The sequence below is a fragment of the Equus asinus genome, chromosome 15 (assembly GCF_041296235.1).
Source record: "Equus asinus isolate D_3611 breed Donkey chromosome 15, EquAss-T2T_v2, whole genome shotgun sequence".
Classification (NCBI taxonomy): domain Eukaryota; kingdom Metazoa; phylum Chordata; class Mammalia; order Perissodactyla; family Equidae; genus Equus; species Equus asinus.
The window spans coordinates 17,577,538-17,604,605 of NC_091804.1; the positions used below are offsets into that span (position 1 = coordinate 17,577,538).

Consider the following 27,068-nt stretch of genomic DNA (forward strand, 5'->3'; position numbering starts at 1 on the left):
GAGAATCAGTACGCCCAATGGATGGCTGCTTGCATCTTGGCGTCAAAGGGCAAAACCATGGCAGACAGCTCTTACCAGCCGGAGGTCCTCAATATCCTTTCATTTCTGAGGATGAAGAACCGGAACTTGGCATCTCCTGTGGCTTCCAACCTGGAAAACATGGACGTGAACCCGGAATGTTTTGTGTCACCTCGGTGTGCAAAAAAACACAAGTCGAAACAGGTACTGCTGATCTTGTTGGGGCAAGATTGTTCACAGTGAATTCTTTATTTTCTGAAATAAAATGAGGAGTTAAAATGATCAAGGCCATCATCATGAAAAGTCAGCTGACGGGGAAATTTGACTGTGGACGGGGTATTAGATGATATTAAGAGATTATTGTTAATTTTGTTAGGGGTGACTGTCCTGCTGACTGAACGTGACAATTTCCCATATTTAATTTAATTAAAAATAAAATATTTTAGGGGCCACCCCGTGGCCGAGTAGTTAAGTTCATGCCCGGGGTTTTGCTGGTTCAGATCCTGGGCGTGGACACGGCATCGCTCATCAGACCATGCTGAGGTGGCGTCCCTTATAGCATAACCAGAAGAACCTACAGCTAGAATATGCAACTATGTACTGGGGGGCTTTGGGGAGAAGAAGGGAAAAAAAAAGAAGATGATGATTGGCAACAGATGTTAGCTCAGGTGCCAATTTTTAAAAACAAACAAAAAGTTTTCATTCCCACAAATTGAGATTTTTAATTATGCTCCCATAAGTGTGGATTAAGTTACACAGATGAACTGATTCAAGTACAACCATTGTCTGTGGACACTCCACAGACCCCAGAAAGAGGGACCCAGAACTCTCCATCTGCATGAACCTTAGAAGCTGGTGTGTTGGCTGGTCTTGTTCCTTCTTCTCCCCAGGGATTTACGTGTCTTATAGAAAAAGAGAGGGCCAGCGAATGAAGGAGTGAATGAATGGTCTTTGTAGAGCTGCAGTTCGGCCTTGCATTTATTTCTCTCCTTGGGAATCTGAGCTAGTGGGACGGTTATACAGTAGTAAGCACATGCTAAGGAGAGTTTGATGTCTCCCGCTTCTGCTTAGCTGGCAGCCCGGATTCTGGAAGCCCACCAGAACGTGGCCCAGATGCCCCTGGTCGAAGCCAAGCTGCGATTCATCCAGGCGTGGCAGTCTCTCCCTGAATTCGGCCTCACCTACTACCTTGTCAGGTGATCACAGTGTTCACTTGCTTCTCTCACTTTCTGTTCGATTATAAGGGCCTTTCCTGGAGGCCAGTTTATTCTCACTTCGTCTAGAACGTAGAACTCTTTATTTTAGAATGCTGTCCTTTCACAAATGGCCCAAGCCCTTCTGGCTGCTCTCATAACCATCTTCCGTCCCTTCTGTTCAGAGTGCCAGGTCTGGCTGCCTCTCCCTTCATCCCCCTGAGTTTTCAGCTTAGCAGGCAGAGGAATCCTTTTAAGATCTACATCAAACCGTGTCAGGACACTGCTCAAAACCATCAGAAGGCATTCTGTCTGGCTCAGAGTAAAAGCTAGATTCTTACAATGGCCCTACAAGATCTCACCTCTGCAATTTGACATCCTCTTGCCTCCTTCACAGTGCCCAGCCACACTGGCCTCCTGGCAGGTCCTTGAGCATGCAGAAACCAAAAACAAAAATGCCCCGGCCTTTGCACTGGCTGTGCCCTCTGCCTGCAGTCCTCTTTGCCTGGACACCCACATGGCTTGCTCCCTCCTGCACGTCAGTTCTTTGATCAAATGTCTCTTCTCGCTGAGATCTTCCTTGACTCCCTGTTTAAAATCCTAACCACCTCGTTGCCAGTATTCCCTGTCTGACTTTTGTGTTTTATTTTCCTTCTTGATCTTATCTGGCATATATATTTCACTTATTTGTGACCCTCTCCCCTCACTAGAACACAGGCTCCATGCAGTCAGGAATTTTCTATCTATTTAGGTCTCTACTGTGTTCCCAGCACCTAAAAGGGTGCCTGGCATACGCTGTCGGTGCTAATTTTGAACTGACATAAGCTTCTCTTACTTTGCTTTTCTCTGATGTCAGTTTCACTTAATGTCTGGGGGCTGGCCCCATGGTGCCTCAGCGGCCTGGCTTTGCAGGTTCGGATCCCGGCGCAGACCTACTCCACTCATCAGACATGCTCTGGAGGCATCCCACATACAAAAATTGGAGGAAGACTGGCACAGGTGTTAGCTCAGGGCTAATCTTCCTCAAGCAAAAAAAGAGGAAGATTGGCAACAGATGTTAGCCCAGGGTAGATCTTCCTCACCATAAAAAAAAAAAAAGAATGTCTGCCTGACAGCCTTAATTCTCCCCATTCTTCCTATTCTGTATAACGCAGTAAAAATGCTCTTCTGTAGAAAGCTACACCCTCATTGTCCATTCTTCAGAAGTGATTTAGAAATGTTGGTATTATCTTGAAGAGGTTGTATGTGAAGCAGTTGCTTTTAACTATTTTTTTTTTTTATTTCAGATTTAAAGGAAGCAAGAAAGATGACATTCTGGGAGTTTCATACAATAGGTTGATTAAAATCGATGCAGCCACTGGGATTCCAATTACAACATGGAGATTCACAAATATGAAACAGTGGAACGTAAACTGGGAAATCCGGCAGGTAAAGTGCAAGTTTTCGATATATTCAGGGTTGAGCCCGTAAACGTGTGTTCCCTCAGAATTGCAGGTGGTTCTGATTTTAAAAAGGTGTTCTTACATTTAGAACTCAGAAACCACAAGCTCATGGTAATTGTCTGCTAAAATAATCACACGCAGTTCCAGGCGGTTTCCTAACCAGTGCAGACCAAGTGCTTAGTCTGCAGGGCTGGGTCTCCGGGCAGACTTTCCGCACAGACAGACTCTAAAATTGCTGAGCCGTTCGATTAATTTCCTCCGAGTCAGCACAGCATTATATAAGCTGTAGGCTGATAATTACTTAGCAGAAACTACCTGAAATGTAGTTGTCATACAAAGTAAATACAAAAGAGGCCTCAACTGAATGGCTGCCAAAAGAGCTAACTGGTTGCGGACTCGGAGGCTCGGTTGCCCACCTAGAGAGCATTCCAGTCCCAAAAGGAGGAAACTTCTAGAGAAGCAAGTGAGGTGCACAGGGAAGACTGAGAAAAGCTTAGCTGCTTGAGTTTAGGAGCCCTCGAGCCCTCGGCCTCCCATTGTCTCTACCCTAGGAACTAGGTTCAGGCCGAGCCTACATCATAGAAAATTCTAGATGAAGTTAGAGGCAGCTTAGCATCCGGATGATTTAAAACATTCTGCTGTTGCTGATATAGAATCTCTCTTCCCTCCTTCCTTTGGCATTCTCATTTTTCCAGTAGAAGGCCTTCAACACAGAGGGATGGTAAGACTCACACTTTTTTTTTTTTTAAGAACCAGAGATTCCTCTCATTGGCCTGTTAACCATCTGGGCACTCATTTCTAGAGTGAACGTCTGAGATTAGATGACTTCTAAGACAGTGGCTCTAAACTCTTGTTGCATATTAGGACCACCTGGGGAGCTTTAAAATGCCACTGCCCAGGCCACACCCAACACCAGTTAAATCCAAATCTCAGAGTGGGAGCTGGTCATCAGTAATTTTTAAAGGTCCGCTGGTGATTCCAATGGGCAGCCAAGGTTGAGAACCAGTGAAGTCTCAGTTTCTTCTAGTGCTTAGAGTTGATGACTTTCATCTGGGAAGGGGTGCGAGGCAGTGGGTGAAGGAAATTCAGGTGGGCCTTTTACTCTGCATTTAAAAAATCTGCAAAGCACCCTGCCCCGTGACACAGAGAGTGCTTAGAAAGTTCTGACAGTTAAATAAGAGACAGAAAATAGCTGTGTGTTTGGAGTTAGGATGTGTTGACACCACAAGAGGGCGCAAAGAGAGCAAAGATGTTTTCTGTAAGTGTTTAATGGAAGTGGTGGTTTTTTGTGGATTTTTTTGGGAAATCCATTTGTAAGCCACCTCAACAGTCCTCAGCTCTGGGGCCATCGCCAGCAAAGCAACTTCTTTCTCATCTTTCCTTGTCAGAGTTTAAGCTTACTTGTGCCTTCCTCTCCCAGGTGGCCATCGAGTTTGACCAGAACGTCTCCATTGCGTTCACCTGCCTGAGTGCGGATTGCAAGATCGTGCACGAGTACATCGGTGGCTACATTTTCTTGTCCACCCGTTCCAAGGACCAGAATGAAACGCTCGACGAGGACCTGTTCCACAAGTTGACTGGCGGTCAGGAATGAAGCAAAGCAGGCCTGCTGGGCCTGCACACAAAGGGCGAGGCAGAGGTGGTCCTCCCTGCTCGGTCCACGGGGTCCACGGCTTGCACAGTGTGTAGATTCCAGACTGACACACAATGTGTATTCACCACCGGTCACCCCGATCCTCGCCTCATTTCAAACACTGCCTAACACATCCCTTTCCTTACTTTGCTCTGTGCGATCAGCCGTGGAAGGGGCCTCCATTGCCTTTTCTGTAAAGTGGCTGGGTGGGAGAGAGCACAGGGCTCTCAGATTGCTCTCAGGCCCAGCACGTAGCTCCAGTTCTTATAGAACCTGCGCAAGGTATGGCTGGAAGTTGTCCATGTGCTTTTCTGCTTTGCAGCTAAGTCAGCGGGGAAGACTGAAAGATTAAAGGCACATGTAGCAAGGACACATCTTAGGCCACAAACTCAGGTATGAAAAGAAATGTCTTTCCTTAACAGAACTGCTTTTAGTTCTTATCTTGTGAAAATGGCAACGGGAGTCCACACATACACTTTTTTCCCTGGAGGTCACGGTCTAGGGGTGGTACCAGTTGGTGGCAAGGGGTCAGAGCATTGGCCCTTAATGTCATTAGTCCACAATGACATCTACTGAGGTGACCATTGACCAATGTGATCTTAGACATTGGTCCCCTCAGGTTACTGCTGCCACCTCCAAGTCTCATTCCATTCCTGGGGATCTCTCAGCCACATTTAAGTCCTTCTTGATGACATGGGTGACACAGGGGTACAGGGAAACCCATTCCTCAACTCACTTCCATGTCTCCACTGCTTCTACTCTGGCTTTGGGCTCAGGAAGCCAGTGTTGAGGCTTCCAGTGAGGTCTCCATCCCAGCTGGTCAGGGAGAGGAGGGCAGACCCATTCTCAAAAACCACCATGTTCAAAGTCCTATAGCTTCCCCACTGGCTCCTGTCTATGGGGCCTTTGGCCGGTCAGGGGCTGGGGAAGCCTTGCCCTTATCATTCGTCAGTGTTTTGGATTTGGTGTCTGTTTATATAACTCCTTTAGGGCAAAAGCCTTTCAATTTTGTAAATCAAAAGCCCATAATAGACTTTTTTCCCTCTGCTTTGAGACATGAGTGTGGGCCAATTGGCAGCTGCCTCCATTGTTTTCTGTTTTGGTTTATCAGCATCAGAGGAGCAGTTTTGAAAAGGTAAAAAGCAATAGCAGGGGTAGAGGGAAATCTCAAAGCATTTTATTATGTTTTATAAATGCTCTTCTGTCACACAAGGGGCTCCATTTCCATTTTGAAGTTCTTTAAGGATGAAAACCTCAGGGGGCCTGGCCGGAGGCCAGATGCCCAAAAACATTAGCTGTTGCTTTATTTTCCAACAAAGCCATCTGAGAAGAGAGATCTCCACAATTCCAGGAGCCACATGGAGACAGCCTTGGCTAGGGAGCCCCGGACCCTGAGCCAGAAGTTGTCGCTGGAAATTCCTCTTTCAGCCTCTCCTTAGAGGTGAATGTTGATGAAGACTCCCCAGGCACTAGCTGAACTTCCGAGGCCTAGCTTAAAGCTCGGAGGTGGCTTAGTTACTCGGAAAATCTAGTCTATGTCATAAAGAGCTTAATTTGAAATGTGTTGTATAGAAACTAGGGCAGAGCGTACCATGTTAAACTTGGTGTTGGTCATTCTGCCATAGTCCTTGGCTCTGTTATTTTAGAACCTAGTCGGGTCTTTAAGATTACCTTAGGTCCTACATTAAAATAACGCTCCTTGATGTCACATTTTCCCTGCCTGCTGCCCCGTGCAGCTCTGCATGGTTGACCAAAGCTAGACCTTCAGTTCACCCTCTGCCTCAGCTTTTCAGGGCTGTCTGACATTTCCGTGAAAACGCTCAAAGGAGTCGACTCGTTTTAACCAAATTTTCGGGGGAACATTTCTCCCATGACTACACAGCCGCATCCCAAAGGAGTAAAGTGGGACAAGAAGACCTGAAATGCTGCTATTCCAAAGAGCAACTTAAGGACTTTTTTTTTTACATTGCATACAAAAAGTCTTCTACTTCCTGTGATGGAATTTTAAATTAATATGTGCCTTTCAGCCTCGTTTGCTTTCTTATTACACTAGATTGTAAATCTGTGTTTGTTATTTTATATGACTTTTTTAATTAAAAGGTTTATATGCATTTAAGTACTGTCTACTTGTGTCTTCTCCAGTTGCTGTGTCTAAGAAGTCTAAGAAGGTGCATATTTTCTTTCTTTTTTTTTTTTGAGGAAGATTAGACCTGAGCTGACATCCGCCGCCAGTCCTCCTCTTTTTGCTGAGGAAGACTGGCCCTGAGCTAACATCTGTGCCCATCTTCCTCTATATGTGGGACGCCCGCCACAGCATGGCTTGATGAGTGGTGCGTAGGTCCGTGCCCAGGATCTGAACCCATGAACCCTGGGCCGCCAAAGTGGAGGGTGCAAACTTAACCGCTATGCCGCCAGGCCAGCCCCAAAGATTTTTTTCATTGTGAAAAAGAAGTGCAACTTTCAGGGTTAACATGTGCTTCTCAAGATTCCCAGATTCCAGCTCATTCTCCCCACTGGTGCGCAAAGTGGCTGATCACGTCGGGCCTCAGAAACATCAGAAATCAGCTTAGAAACCTCACTTCACTGTTGGTTTCTACCTTTTGGGAAAAGCACCAGAGTAAAGAACTATCCAGAGGCAGAGGAGCAGCAGAGGGCCTCCAGTTTGATGGCTGAATGTCTAGGGCATGTCTCTGGATATTTTCTTTACTCTGGTTCTTTTCCCAAAAGGTCCGTAACACCTCCAGTTTACAGGTATCCCTTCATGCAATTCTCACAGCAACCTATAGGGGGCAGGAATGGCTTGCTTTCTCATCTCACAAAGGCGAAAACAGGCTCAGAAGGTGAAGTAATTTGCCCAAGGTCACACCACCAGTAAGCCGTGGAACCCGGATTCAAAGCCAAGTTAGTCTTACCTCCGGAGATCACTAAACTAAACCCAGCAAACCTTTTCTTTTCCAGCCCTGCTCAGCCTTGAAAGGCCTGCCCTCACCCCTGGCCCCAGTGCAGACGTCCCGTGAGCTCAGTGTCCCCATGTCACTCACACTTGTAGGAGAAGGTGAGGTGAGGTAGGGGATTGGCGGCCCCAGAATTAGCTGGGGGAGGTGGGGTGGGTCAAAAACGTCTGAGAGCCCGAGAAACGAGTTGTCTAGTGAGTGTTTTATTTTTAATTCTGGAAAAGTTTCATTTTCAGTCTCAAGGTCAAAAAAGTAGCCAAATGAGGCTTTCATTTGAAAACTTATCTTTGAGTTGTAGGCACTAGAAGCCAAGACATCTTGCAATAGTTTCTGAAATTGCTAAAAAAAAAAAAAAAGTCTAAAAAATTCACTTACAAGTAAAGATTTCTTTTTTGCTTCAGTACATCCAGCATCTCTATTTGTTTTCATTATTTTCCCACACAGACACGTGATTCTCCTGCCTGCTCCCCGTCCCCCTGGCTGTCACCCTAGAATCTTTCGAGGCTGAGGGGTGGAGGGAGCCTCTTTTTCTTGTATTTCACCCCTTTTTCCCTTTCATGCCCCCTACCTCCAAAGAGCCATTAAGTCCTAGAAATGGTGGATAGAAAAGCTGAAGGTCAGCACTTAGCCGTTTCTTGTGTTCAAGTTTCCCCATCCCCTTTCTCAACACCTTGTACGTCACTGAAGCGGTGTGGAAATACCGAGTGCTAGCAAAAGAGAAAAAAGTCAGCCTGTTCTGGTTCTCTGTCCTCACAAATGCCTGTGCTGGCCCTGAACTCCCGCTGTCCTTGGGATGCCAAGTTCTCGACTTCTTTAAAGCAGAACGCTTGCTAAATGAAAGGTGAGATTCTGGTAACTTAAGCCACCCTTGAGCCCAGAGTGTCATGGAAGACACTGAGAAACAACAGGTTAGATGATTTAGAAAAAGCCTCTGGGAGTCTGCCCACATTTGCCCACACATCCCATGTTGTGTCAAGACTCGGTTACCTGAGAAGAGCCCATGTAAAAAACACATAAAGTGAGAAGAGATTTCTCTTTAGAATCACTAACAACTGGGAAAGATTCTTTCAACTAAATGGATTTGCTTCCTTTCTCTGCCTCACTGTGTGACCTTGAAGAACTGTAATTCCCCTGCGTGCTTCAGTTTACTAACTTTTAGAGAGGGAAAATCCTACAGTCACTGCTCCTCAGGAGAGCCCCAACTGACAAATGCTCCCTGGGAACTTTGGATGTTGTTTCTCTTCTTGGGCCAGTGGAGGTTGGGAGGGGAAGCCTTTGGCTGCTCTCTGAGATCCCTGGGATGCAAGAATGTGCCCTGGGGAGAAGGCAGAGCCTTTTGTAAGAGGAGCCCAGAGCCTTGGGGGAGAGGAGGGTCCCAAGCCCCAAGCCTGTCCCCTCTGATTCAAGAGATGTGTTGTCAGAGGCCTTGGCACCCCCAAACAGGGTCCATGATGGAAGGCAAATGAGGTTCCAGAAAGAAAAAATTTACATATATATAGCTTTGAGACAAGACGAGGGGATTGTGACAGGGCCCCGGGCCAGGGCTCAACACAAAGGCACAAGTGTTGGTGACACAGTGGCTGGTTTGCCCAGTACCCGGCTGATAAAGGAAATCCCCACTTGTGCCCACTATGTCTATTAGAGAGCAAGGACACTCTTGCAGGCAAATTATGGAAGGTTGGGGAGCCAGTGCTGTAATAGTGGGGCCTTCCAGGAACCGAGGAGGGTTGGGGACGGAGGTCTGATATGGTGCTTACAAAGACACCCTGGATCTCTGAGCTACCAATTTACTTCTTAAACTGTTCCCAAAGAACCAATATTGGCAGCCAGGCCAGCCCACATGACCCAGTGTTATCTAAAAAATTATAGCAGAACCAGTGTTTCTTTTCTAGAAGTTACAAAGCCCACACACCCAGCTTCAAAATGGAAAGCACGCTCATTGCTATTGAGGGTCGGATACTGAGTATTAAACCCACATAGACTGCAACTCGAGGCCTTGCTGTTCAAAGCGTGGTTCCGCCCTAAAGCAGCTGAAAACTTCTAATGTGAAATGTGATGCTTCATCTTTTAAGACATTTTCTTTCCTTTTTTTTCCCCACTACCCACCACCTCTGGCAACCATCAATCTATTCTCGGTTTCTACGAGTTTGGTTTTTTAAGATTCCACATGTAGGTGACATCTTACAGTATTTGTCTTTGTCTGACTTATTTCACTTAACATAATGCCCTCGAGGCCCATACATGTTGTCACAAATGGCAGCATTTTCTTCTTTTTTATGGCTGAATAATATTCCATTGTGTGTGTGAGTGTGTGTGTGTATACAAATACTACATTTTCTTTAGCCATTCATCCATTAATGGACACTTAGGTTGTTTCCAGGTCTTGGCTATTGTAAATAATGCTGCAATGAACATGGGGGTGCATATATCTTTTCAAGTTAGTGATTCCAATTCTTTCAGATATATACCCAGAAGTGGAATCACTGGATCATATGGTAGCTCTAATTTAAATTTTTTTTCTTTTTGAGGAAGATTAGCCCTGAGCTAACTGCTGCCAATCCTCCTCTTTTCGCTGAGGAAGACTGGCCCTGAGCCAACATCTGTGCCCATCTTCCTCTACTTTATATGTGGGACGCCTACCACAGCATGGCGTGCCAAGCGGTGCCATGTCTGCACCCAGGATCCGAACTGGCGAACCCCGGGCCACCAAAGCGGAACGTGCACACTTAACTGCTGCACCACCAGGCCGGCCCCTAATTTTCATTTTTGAGGAACCTCCATACTATTTTCTCTACTGGCTGCACCAATTTACATTCCCATTTTAAGATATTTTCTTGCTTGCTTTTCTGATCCCATCCAATAAATTCTCTTACAGTTTCTGAATTTGATCATGTTTTCATCATAACCAAAACCTAAGAGCCTTGGCCTGGTGAAAAAGGAAACTGGAAAACAATAGTAGAGGGAAATCAAGCCTCAGGCTGACAGTGTCTGTCCCCTCATCTGTAAAAGGAGGGTTTTGAAGTGGGTGATTTCCTGTAGCTCTTTGTACTCGAGCATTCTCTGATTATGGTCCATTTGCCCCACAATCAGGTCAAGGTACCTGCCCGTCTCTGATGTAGTAATCCGGGGCCTTGGTACCAAGCCTGTGCTTTTCTTCTGAAATTCTGGCATCACTCTGCCAATACGACCCCATTATCAATGTCAGGCCATATAGTCACATAACTCGAATTTCAGGGTGGGTTGACAGGCTGCCATGGCAGTCACATAGCCCCAGGGGCAAAAGGGATACTAAGAGGGTAAAAGGCTATGCCAACCGATGTTGGAGCCAGTGAAATCAGGCTTCCACCTCCCCAAAGAGTAGTCTCAACAATAACACAGCTAATAGTGTGTGGCTAAAAGAATTAGAATGCTAACATGTACTAAGGGCTATCACTTGTGTTTCCCATGGATTCTCTCAGTTCATCCTCTGGGTGAGGCAAGTATTATCAGCCCATTGTATAGATTAGGAAATGTGCTATCATGTGCTGATGAATGCTTAATAAACCTGTGGGTGGGAAGGAGCCATGATTTACCAATTTCCCTGGTATAAAGGCTCCAACTGCAGCCAACATGACATCACTGAACACAGAATTGAGAAGGGACAAGCCAGCTCAGGCACACACTGGAACTATGTACAGAGAGGTCAAGCAACTTGTCAAGGTCATTTAGCTAGAAGATGGGAAGTGAGGATTTGAACTCAGGCCTTCTGACTTGAGCTGTGTTCTTTAGCAGTACGCTTGATATTCCCCGGTGAATGGCAAGACTTCTTGAGCCAAGAGCCCTAGATTGTCGTTATTTGTGATAATACCCCTGGGGTGATTTTTCCCAGAACATATTTGGGTAAGGACTACCAAAACACCATAGACACTCTTTTCCTCCAATTACTTTATAGTAGATTTCAAATAGCAAAATAGTGAAAATTTCTACTAAAAAATCTTCAGATCTCAACTGGTCTTGTGGACTTGCTGGGCCACTTGTCCAATACATTTTATTGCAAATCTCGGTCAGAGGTGGGGTTTAGGACAGGAGGGAAGGGTTCTGTCTTCTTCCCAACAGAGCAAACACCAAACTATGACCTGAGACAACCCCGTCCACCCCCATCCCCACAATTGGTTGCCCCAGCTCCTGCCATTTCATATAAATGATTAATGCCGATTCCACCAGAGAGAGGTGACTTTTCCTCAGGGACTGAGCTCTGGTTTTAGAGGCTGAGTGAAATGTTCTTATTCTGACCTTTTCCTCCCTTTATAAATGGTTCTGTGAATCAGGTAGACATCAGGAGAGTAAATGGGCAAACACTTGGCAAGACGCTGCTGAATAATCCATTGCTTATGACCTAAGCACAGTTCACTCCAGGATAAGGGGCCACCAGTGCAAATGCATTCAGGGGTATGTAACGTGCATGGGCACAGTCGGGCAGATATGAGACCACATAGATTTGCGAGGCATGCCCTGCCTAGCATTCACATGGCTGAAAAATATGCGAATGTATAGCAATATATCTGAGAACTTAATGCAGCCTGTGGGCCAACAGTTGTCAAGCTATGCTTGGGTCCAGCCAATTGTAATTCAACCAATTCGCTTACATATGTGCATACACACGCGCGCGCACACACACACACACACACACACACAATTTCTGTATATTTCTATCAGTTAGAATTTTTTAGCTACTAGTGACAGAAAATCCAAAATAGCAGTGCCTCAAACAAGAGAGATGTTTTTCTCTCTTTCGCCTACAACTCCCAAGGCACGCCTAGGCCGATAAAGCCTTATATAGCAGGTCAGGGACTCACATCCTTTCATCTTTCACTCTGCCACACACAGCTTCTACTCACATAGTCATGTCATGGTCTAATACCTGCTTTGGCTCCAGGTATTATGTCACATGGCTTCAATTAGCTACAAGGGAGGTTGAAATATTTGGTCTTTATTCAGAGTAAATATGAACTCAAAAATCAGGGTTCTTTTTTTGATAAAGGTGAGAATAGATAGTAGGAAACAAGTAGCTTCCTCTGCCATAAGCACCTGCTATGTGCTAGGCACTATGCTAGCTTCTAAGGATAATACAATGAACAGAGTTCATAATCTAGCAAGAGACAGATAGCTGGGCAAATAACTCTGTAACGCTGTATAACAGGTATTATTCCTGACATGTTAAAGAGACAAATGAGAGCAAAAAGCAAGGAGTAATTAGTTTTGTTAAAATCAGGAGCAAAGTAGGAAGGATTTCCCAGAGGAGAGGACATTTAGACTTGGCCTTGAAGGATGAGTAAGAGTTTGCCAAGTGGGGAGAAGGACAGGAATTAGGTCAAGCTTGGCAGAGGGGCCATTAGTAGGGAGACAGCCAGTGAATGTTCTTATCCATGAGGTGCCATGATCAGACTTGCATTTTAGAAACATAAGTCTGGCAGCTGATGGAAGATGGATGGAGGGGGGCCACATGGGAAGTTGGAGGGTCAGATCAGAGGCTGCTGTGACAGTTGAGTTAAAAGACACTGACGACTGGAGCTGAGCCAGTGGAAAGAGAGGTAGGGAGATTTGAGAGCTGTCTCAGAACTAAAATCAGCAGACTTTGAGATTGTGGCCAACACTATTATTTACCTGCCAAAACCATTTTCCCTTCTTCCTTGCTAACAGAACTTGCTTTGGGCTGAGTCAATGTGTCCAACCCCAGTGATGATATTTATTGGTTTATACCAATCATGATTATCCTTTCCCCAGCTTCCTAGTTTTCTTTGCAGGTAGGCATGGTCATGTGGCCCATTGTGACCAATGAGGCCTAAGGAAAAGTATGCTGGGAGATTTCTGGGAAAGCTTTTTCTATCCTGATAAAAAGACGATGCAGCTGGCTTCACCTTCACTCTTCCCTATTCTTCCTGCCTTGAATGTGGATGTGATGACTGGAGGTACAGCAGCCATCTTGCAATCAAAAGGTAATAAGCATGAGAATAAAGGGAATACACTACAGATGGTAGAGCCTAAAAACAGAAGAAGTCTGTGTTATTATGGAGCAGCTGAAGGGACACAAATAGCTGCCTAATTCTGGACTTTTTGTTATGTTCAAAAATCAATAAATGTGTTTAAGCCACTATTAGGTGGGTTTTCTGTAACTTGCAGCTAAATATATTCCTAACTGACTATGAACAGTAAACAAGTGAATTTGTACAGTAATGGAGCAGAGGGTCAAGCTTGACTTACAATTTCTAGTTTGGCTAGTTATGTGGGTAGAAACCCAATTGGTAAATAAATATAAAAGATACCAGCCGGAGGGGAGGTCAGTGGGCATAGACAATAAGTTTGATTTGGGTAACTCTAAGATCTCAGTCACTCCTGACATGAGGTCATTCTGTGATGTGTGGACCTTTGCAATGGTGCTGCTCAAGGCATCCTGAGAACTCCCCTTTGGAAATTCTCAGCAAAGCCTGATTCACTTATTTGGGATATCCTTACTGTTGATGAATCTTCATTACTTTCATGGGGATTCAAGTTTTTGAAATACCCGAGACTAAATAAGGTGAGTTTTGAGATCGTGATAAGATTGATATTGTGAAATATTTTGGTGAATGATTTAATACGTAAAAGTAACCCTGGTGATTGGGGGTGTGTGTGTATGAATCATAAACTCCTTCTGAAAGCAATTCCAGAACAAGAATTACAGATATATTTCAACACAGGAAGCATCATTTGCAAAAGGACATCACCTATAAGAAACATTGCTCAAGACCAACTCTTGCCAGATAATGTTTTTTGATCACTCTCAGGAGTTGGTACCCAAATACCCTGTCAAGTAAATCAAGCAGATATTTTCCATGTTCTCAATACTCCCAAAAAAAGGAATGATCTCAGAGTTCTAATCTTAGGTTCTTTCTCAGACTTACTTACGAAATTAATCCTAGTTCTTCCAGCAATAAATGGAAATAATAGTCCATGCCTCCCGTCTAAAAGGAGCATCATGAACAAGAATTGGCTGGCAACTTCCTAGAATTTGGAATATCTCTCATAGCTTCCATAAATACTTGGCATAATTAATAATCACTAATCAAGTGATTTTGTTAATATATTATTGAGGATAAACAGTCATGTACTTACAACCTATATTATTTTCAGTAATGACAGAAAGCCACCACTGTTAAAATCTGCTTCTAAAAAACTACCTACTGTTTGAACTCTCTGAAATTACTATTTCCGACCTTCGTTTCCTCTCCACCCTCCCGGACACCCGCCCTCAGCTGATGAGCTCACCTGTACGCTGTGGAGCAGAGTGACGTCATCAGATGGGAACAGCTTCCTCTTTTCTCTCTGCATCTGTCCTCACGTTGTCTTTCTTCCCTTCTGCCCCAGTGAGAAAAGTGCCCAATCTCCAGCCTTCTGAGTATTGTCCTCCTTGTGACCTCCGAAAGACTCTATTCCTGCAGTTTCCTCTTCTCTCTTCTGCATCTTTCACATCTCCTGGTGCATTCCCGTCCAGTTTGCAAACATGTTCTCTATCTATAGGAGTTTTAAAACACAGCTGCAAATTCTTTGACTGTTCCCATCAAGAGGTGGGGTCTCTGTCCCATACCCTTAAACCTGGGTGGGCTTGTGGCTGGATTGACCAATGGAGTATAGCAGAACAGAGACTATGTGACTTCTTAAACGCAGGTGATGAAAGGCCAAGCAGCTTCTGTCCTGTTCATGGGACACCCTTTCTTGGAGCCCTGAGGCTATCATACTAGAACTTCAATTACCCTGAGGCCAACATGTTAGAGAGGTCCCAACTAGGCACTCCAGTTGACAGTCCCAGCAGTGCCCAGACTTCTAGTCATCCCCGCCAAGATGCCAGACCTATGAGTGAAGCCAGCTTGAACCCTCAAAACCCGCCCATTCAACAGCTGAATACTACCAATGACCCCAGTCGATGCTGTGTGGAGCAAAAGAATCATCTAGCCGAGCTCTGACAAAATTCTGACCCACAAAGTCATGGAATAGAATATAATGACTGTTGCTTTAAGCCACTAAGTTTTTGGGTTCTTATTAGACAGCCATAGATAACTACAACAACACTCCCACCTTAAAAATGTTTTGAGGGGCCAGCCCAGTGGCGTAGTGGTTAAGTTCACGCACTCTGCTTTGGTAGCCCCAGGTTTCCCGGTTCGGATCCCAGATGCAGACCTGGTACAGCTTGCCAAGCCACGCTGTGGCAGGCGTCCCAGATATAAAGCAGAGAAAGATGGGCATGGATGTTAGCTCATGGTCAATCTTCCTCAGCAAAAAGGGGAGAACTGGTGGCAGATGTTAGCTTAGGGCTAATCTTCCTTAAAAAAAAAGGTTTTAAACTCTACAGTACCCATTTTTCTGCTCCTTCTCACAGCAAAACTTCTCCAAAGAATTAAGAAGGTGAATACTTTTTCATGTCCTTAACTCGCTCCTCTCTGGTTTCTGTCCCTACCCACCACTAAACTCTGCTCTTGTCCAGGTCATAAATGTCCTCCCTTACTCAGTCTCTCGAAACTTGCTTGGCCTCCTCAATAAAAAACAGGTCTAAACTTTCAAGCTGCCAAACTTCCCCAAGTTTTCTCCCATCTCCTGGCTACTCCTTCTCAGCTGGCCAGGCTGATTCCTCCTCCTCTGCTCCACCTTCTAATTTTGGCTCAGTCTCCTTCTCTTCTCTCTCTACACACTTTCCCTAGGTGGTCTCAACCAGTCTATTGGCTTTAAGCATCATCTGTATGGTGATGCCCCCCAAATGTAACTCTTCAGCTCTGACCTCTTCCCAGAATTCCAAAGGGATGTCCAATTATCTCCTCAACATCTCCTTTGGAGGTCTAACAGACATCTCAAACTTAATATGGCCAAAAGAGAGCCTGTGATTTTTCCTGCCCCAAATCTGTTGTTCTCTTGACTTCTCTACCTTAGTCAATGGCATCTCAATCCATCCAGTCCTCTGGCCCAAAAGCCTAGGGATCATCCCTGATACCTTTTTCTTCCTCATCTCTTATGTATTATTTCCCGCTCTGCTGTAACAAATTACCACACTCTTGGTGGCTTAAGACAACACACACTATTATTCAGCCCTAAAAAGGAATGATATTTTCTTTTCCATTTTTCTTCTTTTTGAGGAAGATTAGCCCTGAGCTAACTGCTGCCAATCCTCCTCTTTTCGCTGAGGAAGACTGGCCTTGAGCTAACATCCATGCCCGTCTTCCTCTACTTTGTATGTGGGATGCCTACCACAGCATGGCGTGCCAAGCAGTGCCATGTCTGCACCCAGGATCCCAGCTGGCGAACCCTGGGCCACCGAAGTAGAACGTGTGCACTAACCGCTGTGCCACCGGGCCAGCCCCAGGAAGGAAACTTTGAAATGTACTACAACATGATGGACCTTGAAAGCATTATGCTTCGTGAAATAAGCCAGACACAGAAGGATAAATCTTGTGTGATTCCACTGATAGGAAGCACCTAGAAGAGACAAATTCAGAGACAGAAAGGAGAAGAGAAGTTACCAGGAGTCGGGGGAGCAAGGAGGGGGTGATTACTGAATGGGTACAGAGCTTGTGTTGCAGATGATGACAATGTTTTAGGCATAGATAGTGGTGACTGTTACACAACATTGTGAATGTATTTAATGCCACTGAATAGTACACTTAACAAATGGTTAAAATGATCAATATTATGTTATGGATGTTTTACCACAATAAAAATACAACAATAACATACACATTTATTCTCTTAGAGTTCCTGAGGTGAGGATTCTGAGACCAGTCTCACTGAGCCAAAGTCAAAGTGTGAGCAGGGCCACACTCCCTCCAGAGGGTTTAAGGGACAATCCACCTCCTTGCCTTTTCCAGCTCCTAAAACTGCATTCCTTGCATTCCGTGGCCCCTTCCTCTGTCTTCAACCCCAGGAGTCTCCACACTGCCTTCTTCTCTCTAGTGAAATCTCCCTCTGCCTCCATTTTACAAGATACTTGTGATTACATTCAGGGCCCATCGGGATAATCCAGGATAATCTCCCCATCTCAAGATCTTTACCTTAATCACATATGCAAAATTTCTTTTGCTATGTAAAGTAACATTTACAGGTTTCAGGGATTAAGCCATGGATATCTTTGGGGGCCATTATTCAGCCTACCATACCTCCAACCCATTAACAAATCCTGTGGATTCTATTTTCAAAACATATTTCGAATGTGTATACTTGTCTCCACTTACATTGTCATCACTCTGAAGCCAACATCGTCATCTCCCCCTTGGACACTTTCAACACCCTCCTGATGTAACCCTCTAGCTTTGCTTGACATAGCAACAATTGACATAGCAACAAAAGTGACCTTTTAACACGTAAAGCAGGGCATGTACAACTTACTCACATGATAGCGTCGCTGCCTACCTCTCTCCTCATCCAGTATCCTCCAGCCACAAAGATCTGCTTGCTGTGACTCAAACACAGCAGGCTCTTGCCTTCCTCCAAATCACTGCACATGCTGTTCTCTGGAACATGATTCCCTTGGCCCTTTGCATGACAGCTCCATCTCATCCTCAGGTCTCAGTTCGAATAAAGCAACCCTTCTCCATGACCATGTCCACTCTCCTCTCCAATTCCTTTATGTTACATCAACCTGTTTATTTCCTTTAAAACTCTTAATGCAATCTCTAATTATATTCATTTATCTGCCTATTGTCTGTATTCACCAACAGAATGAAAGCTCCTTGAGAGGAGGGACTGTATCTGCTCCAACATTTAGCACAGAAGCAATACAAAGCAGACATTCAATGTGTTGAATGAATAAATGAATGTGTGAATGAGTGAATGAACAAATGAACTTCACACCACAATCAAGACCTGTATCAATACAAATAGATAAGGCTATGCTGCAGTAACAAGCAACCTAAAACCACAAGATTTATTTCTCACACTGTATATCCATGTGTTCAGCCTCAGGGGAGCTCTGGTCTTCCTAGGGACCCAGGATGATGGAGTAGCCACCATCCCAAACAGTGTCAATTGCCAGAGGAGAAGAAAGAGCTCTGGAGGGTCTCACACTAGCAATTAAATGCATTGTCTGGAAGTGACACACATCACTTCCTGTTACAACTCATCAGCCAGAACAAAACATAGAAACATGGCCCTACTCAACCGCAAAGGACCAGGAAGAACAATCTTGCCAAGTGGCCAGAAAGGAGAGAACCTGAAATATGTGGCAGATATCACTAATGACTACCACAGGGCCTTTCACAAAATGACCCACATAACATTTCCAATCTCTTCTCCTTACACTCTTCCTCTATGGCCCCTGTTATCCTGCCATTCTGAGCTGCCCATTCCCTCAACACACCATGCCTTGTTATACCTCCATTCCTTTGCACATACTGGGCCCGCTACCTGGGATGCTCTTCAGAGGTAACCAGTATTCTGACCACTGATTAGTTTTGCCTGTTCTTGAACTTCATAGAAATGGAACCATACAATATGTGCACTTGTGCTTAGTTTCTGTTGTTCAACATAACACCTGTGAGATTCATCTGTGTTATTGAGTGGGTCATAGTTCATTCTTTCCCGTGGCTGTGTAGTAGCCTATTGTATAATTATACCATGACTTATGTATCCATTTTCCTATTTATAATTTATGGGTTGTTTCCAGTTTGGCACTTTTATAAATAAAGTTGCTATTAAACATTCTTTTGGTGGATACATGTACTCATTTCTCTTGAGTATAAACCCAGGAGTGCAATTGCTAAGTCATTAGGTAGATGTATGCTTAGCATTCATCAATATTGTCTGTTTTCCAAGGTAGTTGTACCATTGGACATTCCCAGGCAACAGTGTATGAGAGTTCTAGATGCTCAACATCCTTCCCAAAGTTGGTACTGTCAGTCTTTCTAATTTTGGCCATTCTGGTGGATGGTTAGTAGCATCTCCTTGTGGTTTAAATCTGCATTTTCATGTGAGCAATGATGTTAAGCATATGCTCATATGCTTGTTGGATAGTATGCATTTCTTTACCCACAAAATTTTTTTGAATATCCACATTGTGTGCGCAAGTTGCTGTAGCAATGGGGACTAAATAACATTCAAGCTCTATGAGAGTCCAAATCATTGCCTTGTTTACGCAACTCCAACACTTTTGCTTTTGGAAGAGTTTCTTTAACATATTAAAAACCTAAATAAATATACAGGCAAACCCTGACTGCTTTTCTGTGGAAGATCCCAAATAAGGAAATACAACTAATCAGAAACAGAAAAGGAGGCTACAGTTAACGAGCACTCATTCATTCAGCAAATATTTCGTAAGCACATACCGTATGCCGGTACTGCCCGACACTGGGATACAGGGCGGTGAACAAGCTGGATACATTCCCTGGGCTCCCAGAGCTCACGGGTCAGGCCTTGGTGACGTGCTAGTGCCTTCACACTGTTCGTGATCGTTGTCTGCCTTTCCCCTCTTCCAGACTGGGAACTACTTGAGGGCAGCGTCCAGGCCTTGTTCGTCTCCAGGTCCCCATTTTATATGCTGAGCACCTGGGGCACATGCTGGCATGTTCTCAGGATATGTGTGCTGAATTGCTAAGCCTGAACCAACTCATTGACTTTACAGACGGAAAATATGAAACATACAGAAGCTTAAGAACACAGACATTGTACCCAACAAAATAGCAGCAGTGTTAGGACAGGAACCCAGTATCCTGTGTCCCGGTTTCGGGCCTTTTTATTTCATGTGCTGCCTCTGGCTGTGGTAAATTCCAGAATGTAGTTTATAAAAACAGCCTATATACTATCTTGTCCCACTTCCTATACCTACGTGCAAAATAAAGCGACAGATTAGAGTCTGACCTCTCATTGCAGTTTGAATCTTTTTCTCTTCCATCACAGATTTTAACAGGATCTCAAACAGTATTTTTTTAAAATTCTAAGCATTCTACAAATCCTCATGCTGAAATCTTACTGCTATTGAGTGATGCCTCAATAGGAAAATAAACACAAGTCTCAACCCATTGCTATTTTATTCCCTCCTCAAGACCATTTCCTCATAGGCAGGTCGACCACGTCAGTGGAGCCCACTAAGATATCTTGGTCCTCAGCACTGGAAAGCCTCTTTTCTGCATACCATTCTGTGAGAGCTGGCTGCCCGGAGACTTGACAAGCTGGTACCGTCTCCCCCGCAATCACCCTCCCATCCCTCCAGCTTATCTCTGGTGTCAGAGAAGAATGCAGCCTTTAAGCTTGTACATTCCGACTCCAGCATTCGGGGGAAGAACACGCAGCAGAGCCAGCTGGTGTCTGGAGGGCAGGGCTGAGCAGTCACCTGTCCTCTATGCCCACTCCCGCCCCCACACCTCACCCCACCCCAGGCTGCCGGAGCTGTGAACAGAGCTGGACAGGATGACCCTCTTGGAAAACAACAACTCTGGGTCTCTGGGGCAACCTGTAAGAGTTCTGAGGATGGGATGGAGAGAGCAGGTGGTCAGAACCCCTAGAAACTTCTCAGTGAGCTGACACTCACCAAGTGTGTTTACTTAGCCATACCTGTGGGAAAAGGCTCACATTGCTAATGTCATGGCAAGTGGAATCTGGTCGACTGTGCAAATGAGCCCAGAGCCCAGAATAGAATAGTAAGAATTACATTGCCCTTCCTTCTCCCTGGAATGTTGCGACTCACCTATGTGACCTCAGACAAGCCAATTTCCCTCCCTGGGGCTCAGTTTTCTCCCTCTAAAATGGAGAGGGAGGTGTGGAACCAGACAAGTTCTAAAGTTACTTCTAAGGCCAAGGATCCATGACACCTATTTTGACCTAAATCCAAAAAGGAAGTGTGGCCAAGTGTATAACTACTGACTTTTTTTCCTCCCATAGGCTATGAGTTTAGTAACACTCAACAATGTGATCTTCTCCAAGAGACCTTTCCCCCAAGGATCCAGGACTGTGTTGGGAATCTGGATTGGAAACTTCTTTGTGACTCAATTCTTTCCTTCCACCCTCACCTCCACCCACCATGCCCTATCTCAACCCTCACCTGAGCTCTTCTCAAGGCTGGCATGTTGGCAGACCTAGACTGCAAATCTCAGGCACTTGAATTTAATGTTTACTGTTTTGAGTGAGTCCTGCCCCATCCACTCCCAGGCACTATGAAGGACATCGTGACTCACCACATACTCTTCCCATTCATTTGGTGAACATTTCTCCTGAGTCTCAGACTCCATGCTGGGCACCTGGGCTACCGAGAAGAACTACGTGGCCCAGTTCTCAGGAAGCCTAGTCATGAGGTAGGGAGAAATCACATCAATTCTGAAAGAGAACACCAAGGGAGGACCCACTTGGGTGAAATCTTGAAGGGTGCTATAGCAGATGCTGTCAGTGCCCACCCACATCCCCTTAGCTCTCCCTGGAGTTGCTCAATCTGTGCTCAGGGCAAGCCAGACATTCCAGGGAGTTAAAGCCACAGGGAAAACCCTTGAGCCAACAAGAAGCAGTAGGTGGTGGGTCAATACCCCCACTTCCTCGCCACCTGATGAAGCGATCCTGAGGCACGCTCTGCACAGTCTCTCAGAGGGTCTCAGCAGGATTGAGTGACCTGCTCATGAACATCCCTGCAGAGCCTTCCCTTTTCTGCCTCACTTCCTTACTCCCTCTCTGTGTTGCTTGAGATCACCTCCCAAATAAACTACCTGCGTCCAAGTCCTTATTTCAGGGGCCATTTTTGAGGGAACCTACAGTAGGTAGGGAAGAGTGAGCTGAAAAAAAGAGAAAGTATTCAAGGGGAGAGCACCCAGGCAGGGGGAGCCTGCTGGATAAAGTGATGGAGTGATTTGGCATGCTGTGCCATTTGAAGGACACATACTTGTTGGCTCCAGGACTTTGCTGTGGGACCTTAGCATCCTTGTCTGGAGGGAAAAAATACTTTAGTCATCTTTTCTTGATCTCCCAGAGGTGCTGGAAGAGGAGAAGGGGCTGGAGAAGATGGCCAGGGCCATTTGAGAGGTGCCTGGTGGCCCTGCCCAGGTGTCTGCCTCAGTCCTGGGCCCACAGGGGCCTAAGAAGTTGGCTCTGTTTCTTTGGAGAATGAGCTGCTCAACTACGAAAGGAAATTTCCCAGGCTTCTCACACGATTTGGGTCTGTCTAAACATTTAGAAAAGGTTCTCTTGGCTTACAGGGAATATTACAGTGTCAAATGCTGAGGCTCATGGAAGGCAATTTGATGCAGTGGTTAAGCCAGATAGACTAAAACTAGCTGTGTGCTCCAGGCCCTAGTCAGCCTCTGTGAGACACAGTTTCCTTATCTACAGCATGGGAATAATAGTACCTGGTGAGCATTCAATGTGATAATGAATACGGCATTAGACGCTGATTATAATTGCTCACCTTAAAAAAGCAGGGGACAAGCAGTTTGCACCCACTGGGGCAACGCAAACCTGCCATCTAGGGGAGACCAGTCAGCAAACTCTGCCATGTAGGGGCTGCCACCAGACTCCCCAGCTCAAAAGCCCCACTGGGCAGCCCGCCAAGGGTGTGTCTGCTTGGGTTCAGTATGACCAGAGCAACAGAGCAGAGGGCGGAGCTCAGACCTCAGGGCAGCCTGCCCAAGCCAGGCTCTGGCCTCCACTGATGAGCTAGGCAGCAAGCAGCAGGGACAAGCAGTTGACTCAGAGGGCCTGAGGCTCTGGGAAAGTGCAGGGAGATGGCCTCAGGGGGGCTCCTCAGCCAGGGCCTCTCCAGACTTCTTGCCCCACTGGTGTACAGATGAGCACCCCAATACGGCTCCCTAGGGTCCTCTTCTATAGACTTCCATGGGGGCCAACTTCCTTCCTCCCCAGGGCCTCTGTTCAAAAGTGGATGTGGTTCCCTCTCATCTGGGCAGCCCTGCCTGAACTCCCCAAAGCCCTGCTGGCCTCGGGTGGTCCATCGCCTCTAGGGTGTACCGGCTGGTTTACTCTGAGAGGAGCTGATACACAATCTATGCCCGGTGAACCAAGCCAAGGCAGAGGTAAGGGCCTAACCTGAGGCCACCCACTGGCCCTCATGCTGGTCCTCTCACTTCCTTACCTTTCCCTCGACTTCTCCCTCCCCCTTAGCTTCCTGTGTCGTCCACAGTACAGTGTTTCTACCTCTGGGGCCTGGGCCTCAGGATCCCTGGGTAGTGACTGCACTGCCCCAGACAGGGCTGCCCAGATGAGACCTCTGCCCCTACCTGGAGCCCATGAAGGGACGCTTTTGTGCAGCAAGGCCCTGGGCTGGCACTTAGGCTGGAAGGATATTTTTGAGGCTTTGAGCAGAGGAGGCCTCAAATGAGATCCCCAGGGACTTGCAATTATCCAATTAACCCAACATGTTAGTTCTGAGGGGTCCTGGAGCTCCTCAGGGCTGCTCAGATAAGGACTGACAGGAGGAAGGATCCATGAGGTTCTGGTCTCAGGGTCTGTGTACACAACACTAGGAATGATTAACCCCTGGCCTGGGTGGAGTGGGGGGCGGGGGGGCGGTGTTTGTGTAGAGATCAAAGGCCCTCAGACTGCCATGACCAGTCTTGGAACTCTGGGGGAGAAAGGTGATGTGTGCTCTAAACAAAGCACAGTCAGCATCCCCTTGGCTTCAGGCAGACCTGGGGCTCTCAGTAACGGGGATCAATCACCCCAGCCATGGGGCAGGAATGTTCTTTCTGTATATCTGCCCTCTTTATTTATTCCCACTCCTTATGAGAGACAAACATCCACGCTGTCACCAAACTGGGTCCAAGAGAAACCAAACCAACTCTTCCTGGGGACTCCTGGATCCGGTTTGAGCCTGCCCCCAACCCTAGACTCCTCTGAGGACCCTCTCTCCTGCCACTTTTTCATGTATGCCTTCCTACGAACTGGGGCACCTTCCTCCTCATGCTCGTTCACCAGTCAGCCTCTAACTGTCCCAGGAAATGGGAGCCACTGGCGGGAGGATCAGATTCCTGGGAAGGGCTGGTGCCACCTCTGCTTCACACTGCCCACTCGCCCTCAGCACTCACCTGGGCCCTGGAGAGCTGACTCCCTCCATTCCTCAGGCCTGGAAAGGTGGTGAAAGGCCAGTGAAGCTGCGGGAGGGCTGGGAGGAGGGGCCAGGCCCAGAAAGGGGCAGGCGCAGGCCCAGAGTGGGAGGAGAAGCCAGGCAGTGAGGGTGCCGGTTAAAGACCACACGGCTCAGTAGGCAAGGAAGGGCCCCAGAGGCTGGGGGATCTCAGGCTCTCTCAGTGGGTGGGGGCTCGGCCAGGCCAGGGCAGCGGCATCTGGGAAACAGAATTCCCTCTGGAATTCAGAGTTGAGTTGCTGTCTAAGTCACTGGCTCCTGGAATCTATAAGACAAGATTGGAGAGTGCAAAGGGTCATCCAGGGGTGCCACGCTCCAAAAGGACATCTTCCGGGTGAGTATGAGATACTGCAGGACAAACGGACTCCGGGCCTTAGTTTCCAGAATCTTTCTCACTGCTTTGACCCCCAACCATGAAGAGGGAGGTCCTTCCCAGGGAAGCTGGGTGATTGTTCAGAGACCTAATGGTCAGCAGAGACAGCCAGGGCAGGAATACACAGCTGCAGAAATGGGGGGGATGTCAAGCAGTGACCTCAAGGCCAGACCTGGTCAAAAATAGTTTTGTTGCTCCCAAACCAGCCCAGAGCTGCTTGATCTACCCCTACCTGATCTCCCAGTTGCCCTGTGCAATCCTGGGTACTCCAGAAACTCCACACCCAGAAGCCCTCAGCCATCCCTTCTGGGCAGGGCTGACCTCAGGAGCCCTAGCTTTTCTTGGGACCAGGAAATGCTTGACTCCAAGTTCCCAAGCCTCACAGCTGTCTGGGGACTCCTTTCTTCCAGAAGGCAACCCTGAGTGTCCTCCCAAGAAAGAGACTCCAGAACTTATTTTTAAATGTGACCTGCAAACCAGGTCACATGCCAACCCGACTCAACTGCGGCTGGGCAGTTCTAAGGGGAAAAACCGGGGAAACTGAGTTTTATTGGGATGGACAAAATCTTCCCGAGGTCCCATGTTTATATCCCAGCAGAGCCTCTTCCAGACTGAGGTCCCTCAGCTGCTCATTATTAACAGGCGTCTATGCAGCAGCGTCTGCGCACCTGGGGAGAGTTCACAGCGATGAAGGGTACATTCCCTTACCTCCAGACGCTCACGGGATGGGGACAAGTAGACAGAGGGAGTTACTGGACGGCTCAGGCCCCCACGGAACAGACGAGGGAGGTCTTCCGCAAGAGGTCACCTGTGGGTTAGCATCCACAGAATTAGAGAGAAGGGCATCGCTGGGAGAAGGAAAGGCAAGGTGCGCCACAGTGTACGTGGGGGAGATGATGTACGTAGGGGAAAGCAGGCAGAGGCAAAGTCACTGCACACCCAATGACACTGGGGAATGTCCCCCGCCATTCAGGAAACGTTCAGGACCTGTGCGCCTCCTCAGAGCCCGGGAGTAGGGGGGTCCATCGGCCCCTTCCTTGGGGTTTCCGCTGGATTTAATGGGCTGTCCCGCTGTTCTCTCCCCAGCCACGCGCCATGTGGGCCCTGCTGCTGCTGCTGCCCACGGTGCTGTGCCTGAGCCCAGCAGGGCCTCCCCAAGAAAGGACCCCTCTTTTCCGACTCACACAGCAGGGTCCCTGGGAGAGCGGGGCCAGCAACGGCACGGCCTCGCCTTGCGAGGGGCTCCCCCTCGCAGGGGCCACGACTTTGACCCTCGTGAACCGCAGCCTGGAGCGCCTCCCCGGCTGCCTGCCTCGCGCGCTGCGCAGCCTCGATGGCAGCCACAACCTGCTGCGCGCCCTGAGCGCGCCGGAGCTCGGCCACCTGCCGCAGCTGGAGGAGCTGACGCTGCGCCACAACCGCATCGCCGCGCTGCGCTGGGGCCCCGGCTGGCCGGCGGGGTTGCGCACGCTGGACCTCAGCTACAACCGGCTGGCCGCTCTGCCACCGTGCGCCGGGCCCGCGCTGCCCAGCCTCCGCGCGCTGGCGCTCGCCGGCAACCCCCTGCAGGCGCTGCAGCCCGGGGCCTTCTCCTGCTTCCCCGCGCTGCGCCTCCTCAACCTCTCCTGCACCGCGCTGGGCCGCGGCCCCCAGACGGGCATCACCGACGCCGCCTTCGCCGGAGCGGGCGGCGCGCCCCTGGCCGCGCTCGAGGTCCTGGACCTCAGCGGCACGTTCCTGCCGCGGGGTGAGTCCGGGCGTCCCGGGGCTTCAGAGCCGGGTGGGCATGCGCTCCCGGGGCAGGGCTGTGAACTTCCTCGAGGGACTGTACCGCTCCAAGGTAACCCCACCTGGATTTCCTGAGCCAAGCCGACCCTGTTGGAAGCGCCAGGCAGGGATTAACGCCTTGCGTCCTAAGGGGTAGGAATGATCATCTCCGTTTTGCGTATAAGGGAACCAAGGCCCGGAAAGGTGAATGTCTGGCCTAGGTCTCAGAGCTCATGAAGTGGTGCCTCCAAATCCAAAGCCAGGCTTTCTGGGTCCAGAGCCCAAATCTTCAGCCCCTCTGTTCGACGGCTACCCAGCAGAGCTGGGAAAGGCTTGTAGAATGGGGAAGAATCGCTCTGGGGCTGGTTATTGGATGAATTTAGCAGTAAACATGCAGTTAACATGAAGCAATTGATGCGAGGGCCTCATCTGAGGAGGAATTCAGTGATTTTTCTACTCGGTTGGCTAAAATTGTTTCTGTGAATGTTGAATCGTTCAAGACACAGGAGGGAGGTGAGAATACCGGTCTTCCTGTGCTTGGCGTGTTCTGACTCTGATTCACAAGGCTGGTTTTATTATTTTTCAAAAACACTTCGTGTGTCTGGAATCACCTGTTC

At 47.4% G+C, this 27,068-nt stretch overlaps 2 protein-coding genes and 1 long non-coding RNA gene across 4 annotated transcripts in view; 2 read left to right on the top strand and 1 right to left on the bottom strand.

Annotated features, from left to right (window-relative positions):
• Positions 1–6,402, top strand: part of FERMT1 (FERM domain containing kindlin 1) — a 40,777-nt gene extending 34,375 nt beyond the window's left edge. For both annotated transcript variants that reach the window (XM_014828716.3, XM_070485581.1), the window contains exons 12-15: positions 1–222; positions 1,090–1,214; positions 2,498–2,639; positions 4,074–6,402. In XM_014828716.3, the coding sequence (XP_014684202.2) occupies positions 1–222; positions 1,090–1,214; positions 2,498–2,639; positions 4,074–4,247 (663 nt within the window). In that variant the 3' untranslated portion in view covers positions 4,248–6,402. The remainder of the gene's footprint in view (positions 223–1,089; positions 1,215–2,497; positions 2,640–4,073) is intronic.
• Positions 136–24,364, bottom strand: LOC123277123 (uncharacterized). The gene is made up of 4 exons (XR_011494569.1): positions 24,253–24,364; positions 21,406–21,544; positions 14,525–14,770; positions 136–273 (listed from the first exon to the last, which is right to left on the bottom strand). It is a non-coding gene; the product is annotated as an uncharacterized lncRNA (long non-coding RNA).
• The window catches only part of LRRN4 (leucine rich repeat neuronal 4), a 17,532-nt gene continuing 14,824 nt past the window's right edge, over positions 24,361–27,068 (top strand). The window contains exons 1-2 of the mRNA XM_014828718.3: positions 24,361–24,645; positions 25,771–26,431. Coding sequence (XP_014684204.2) covers positions 25,780–26,431 — 652 coding nt within the window. The 5' untranslated portion in view covers positions 24,361–24,645; positions 25,771–25,779. The remainder of the gene's footprint in view (positions 24,646–25,770; positions 26,432–27,068) is intronic.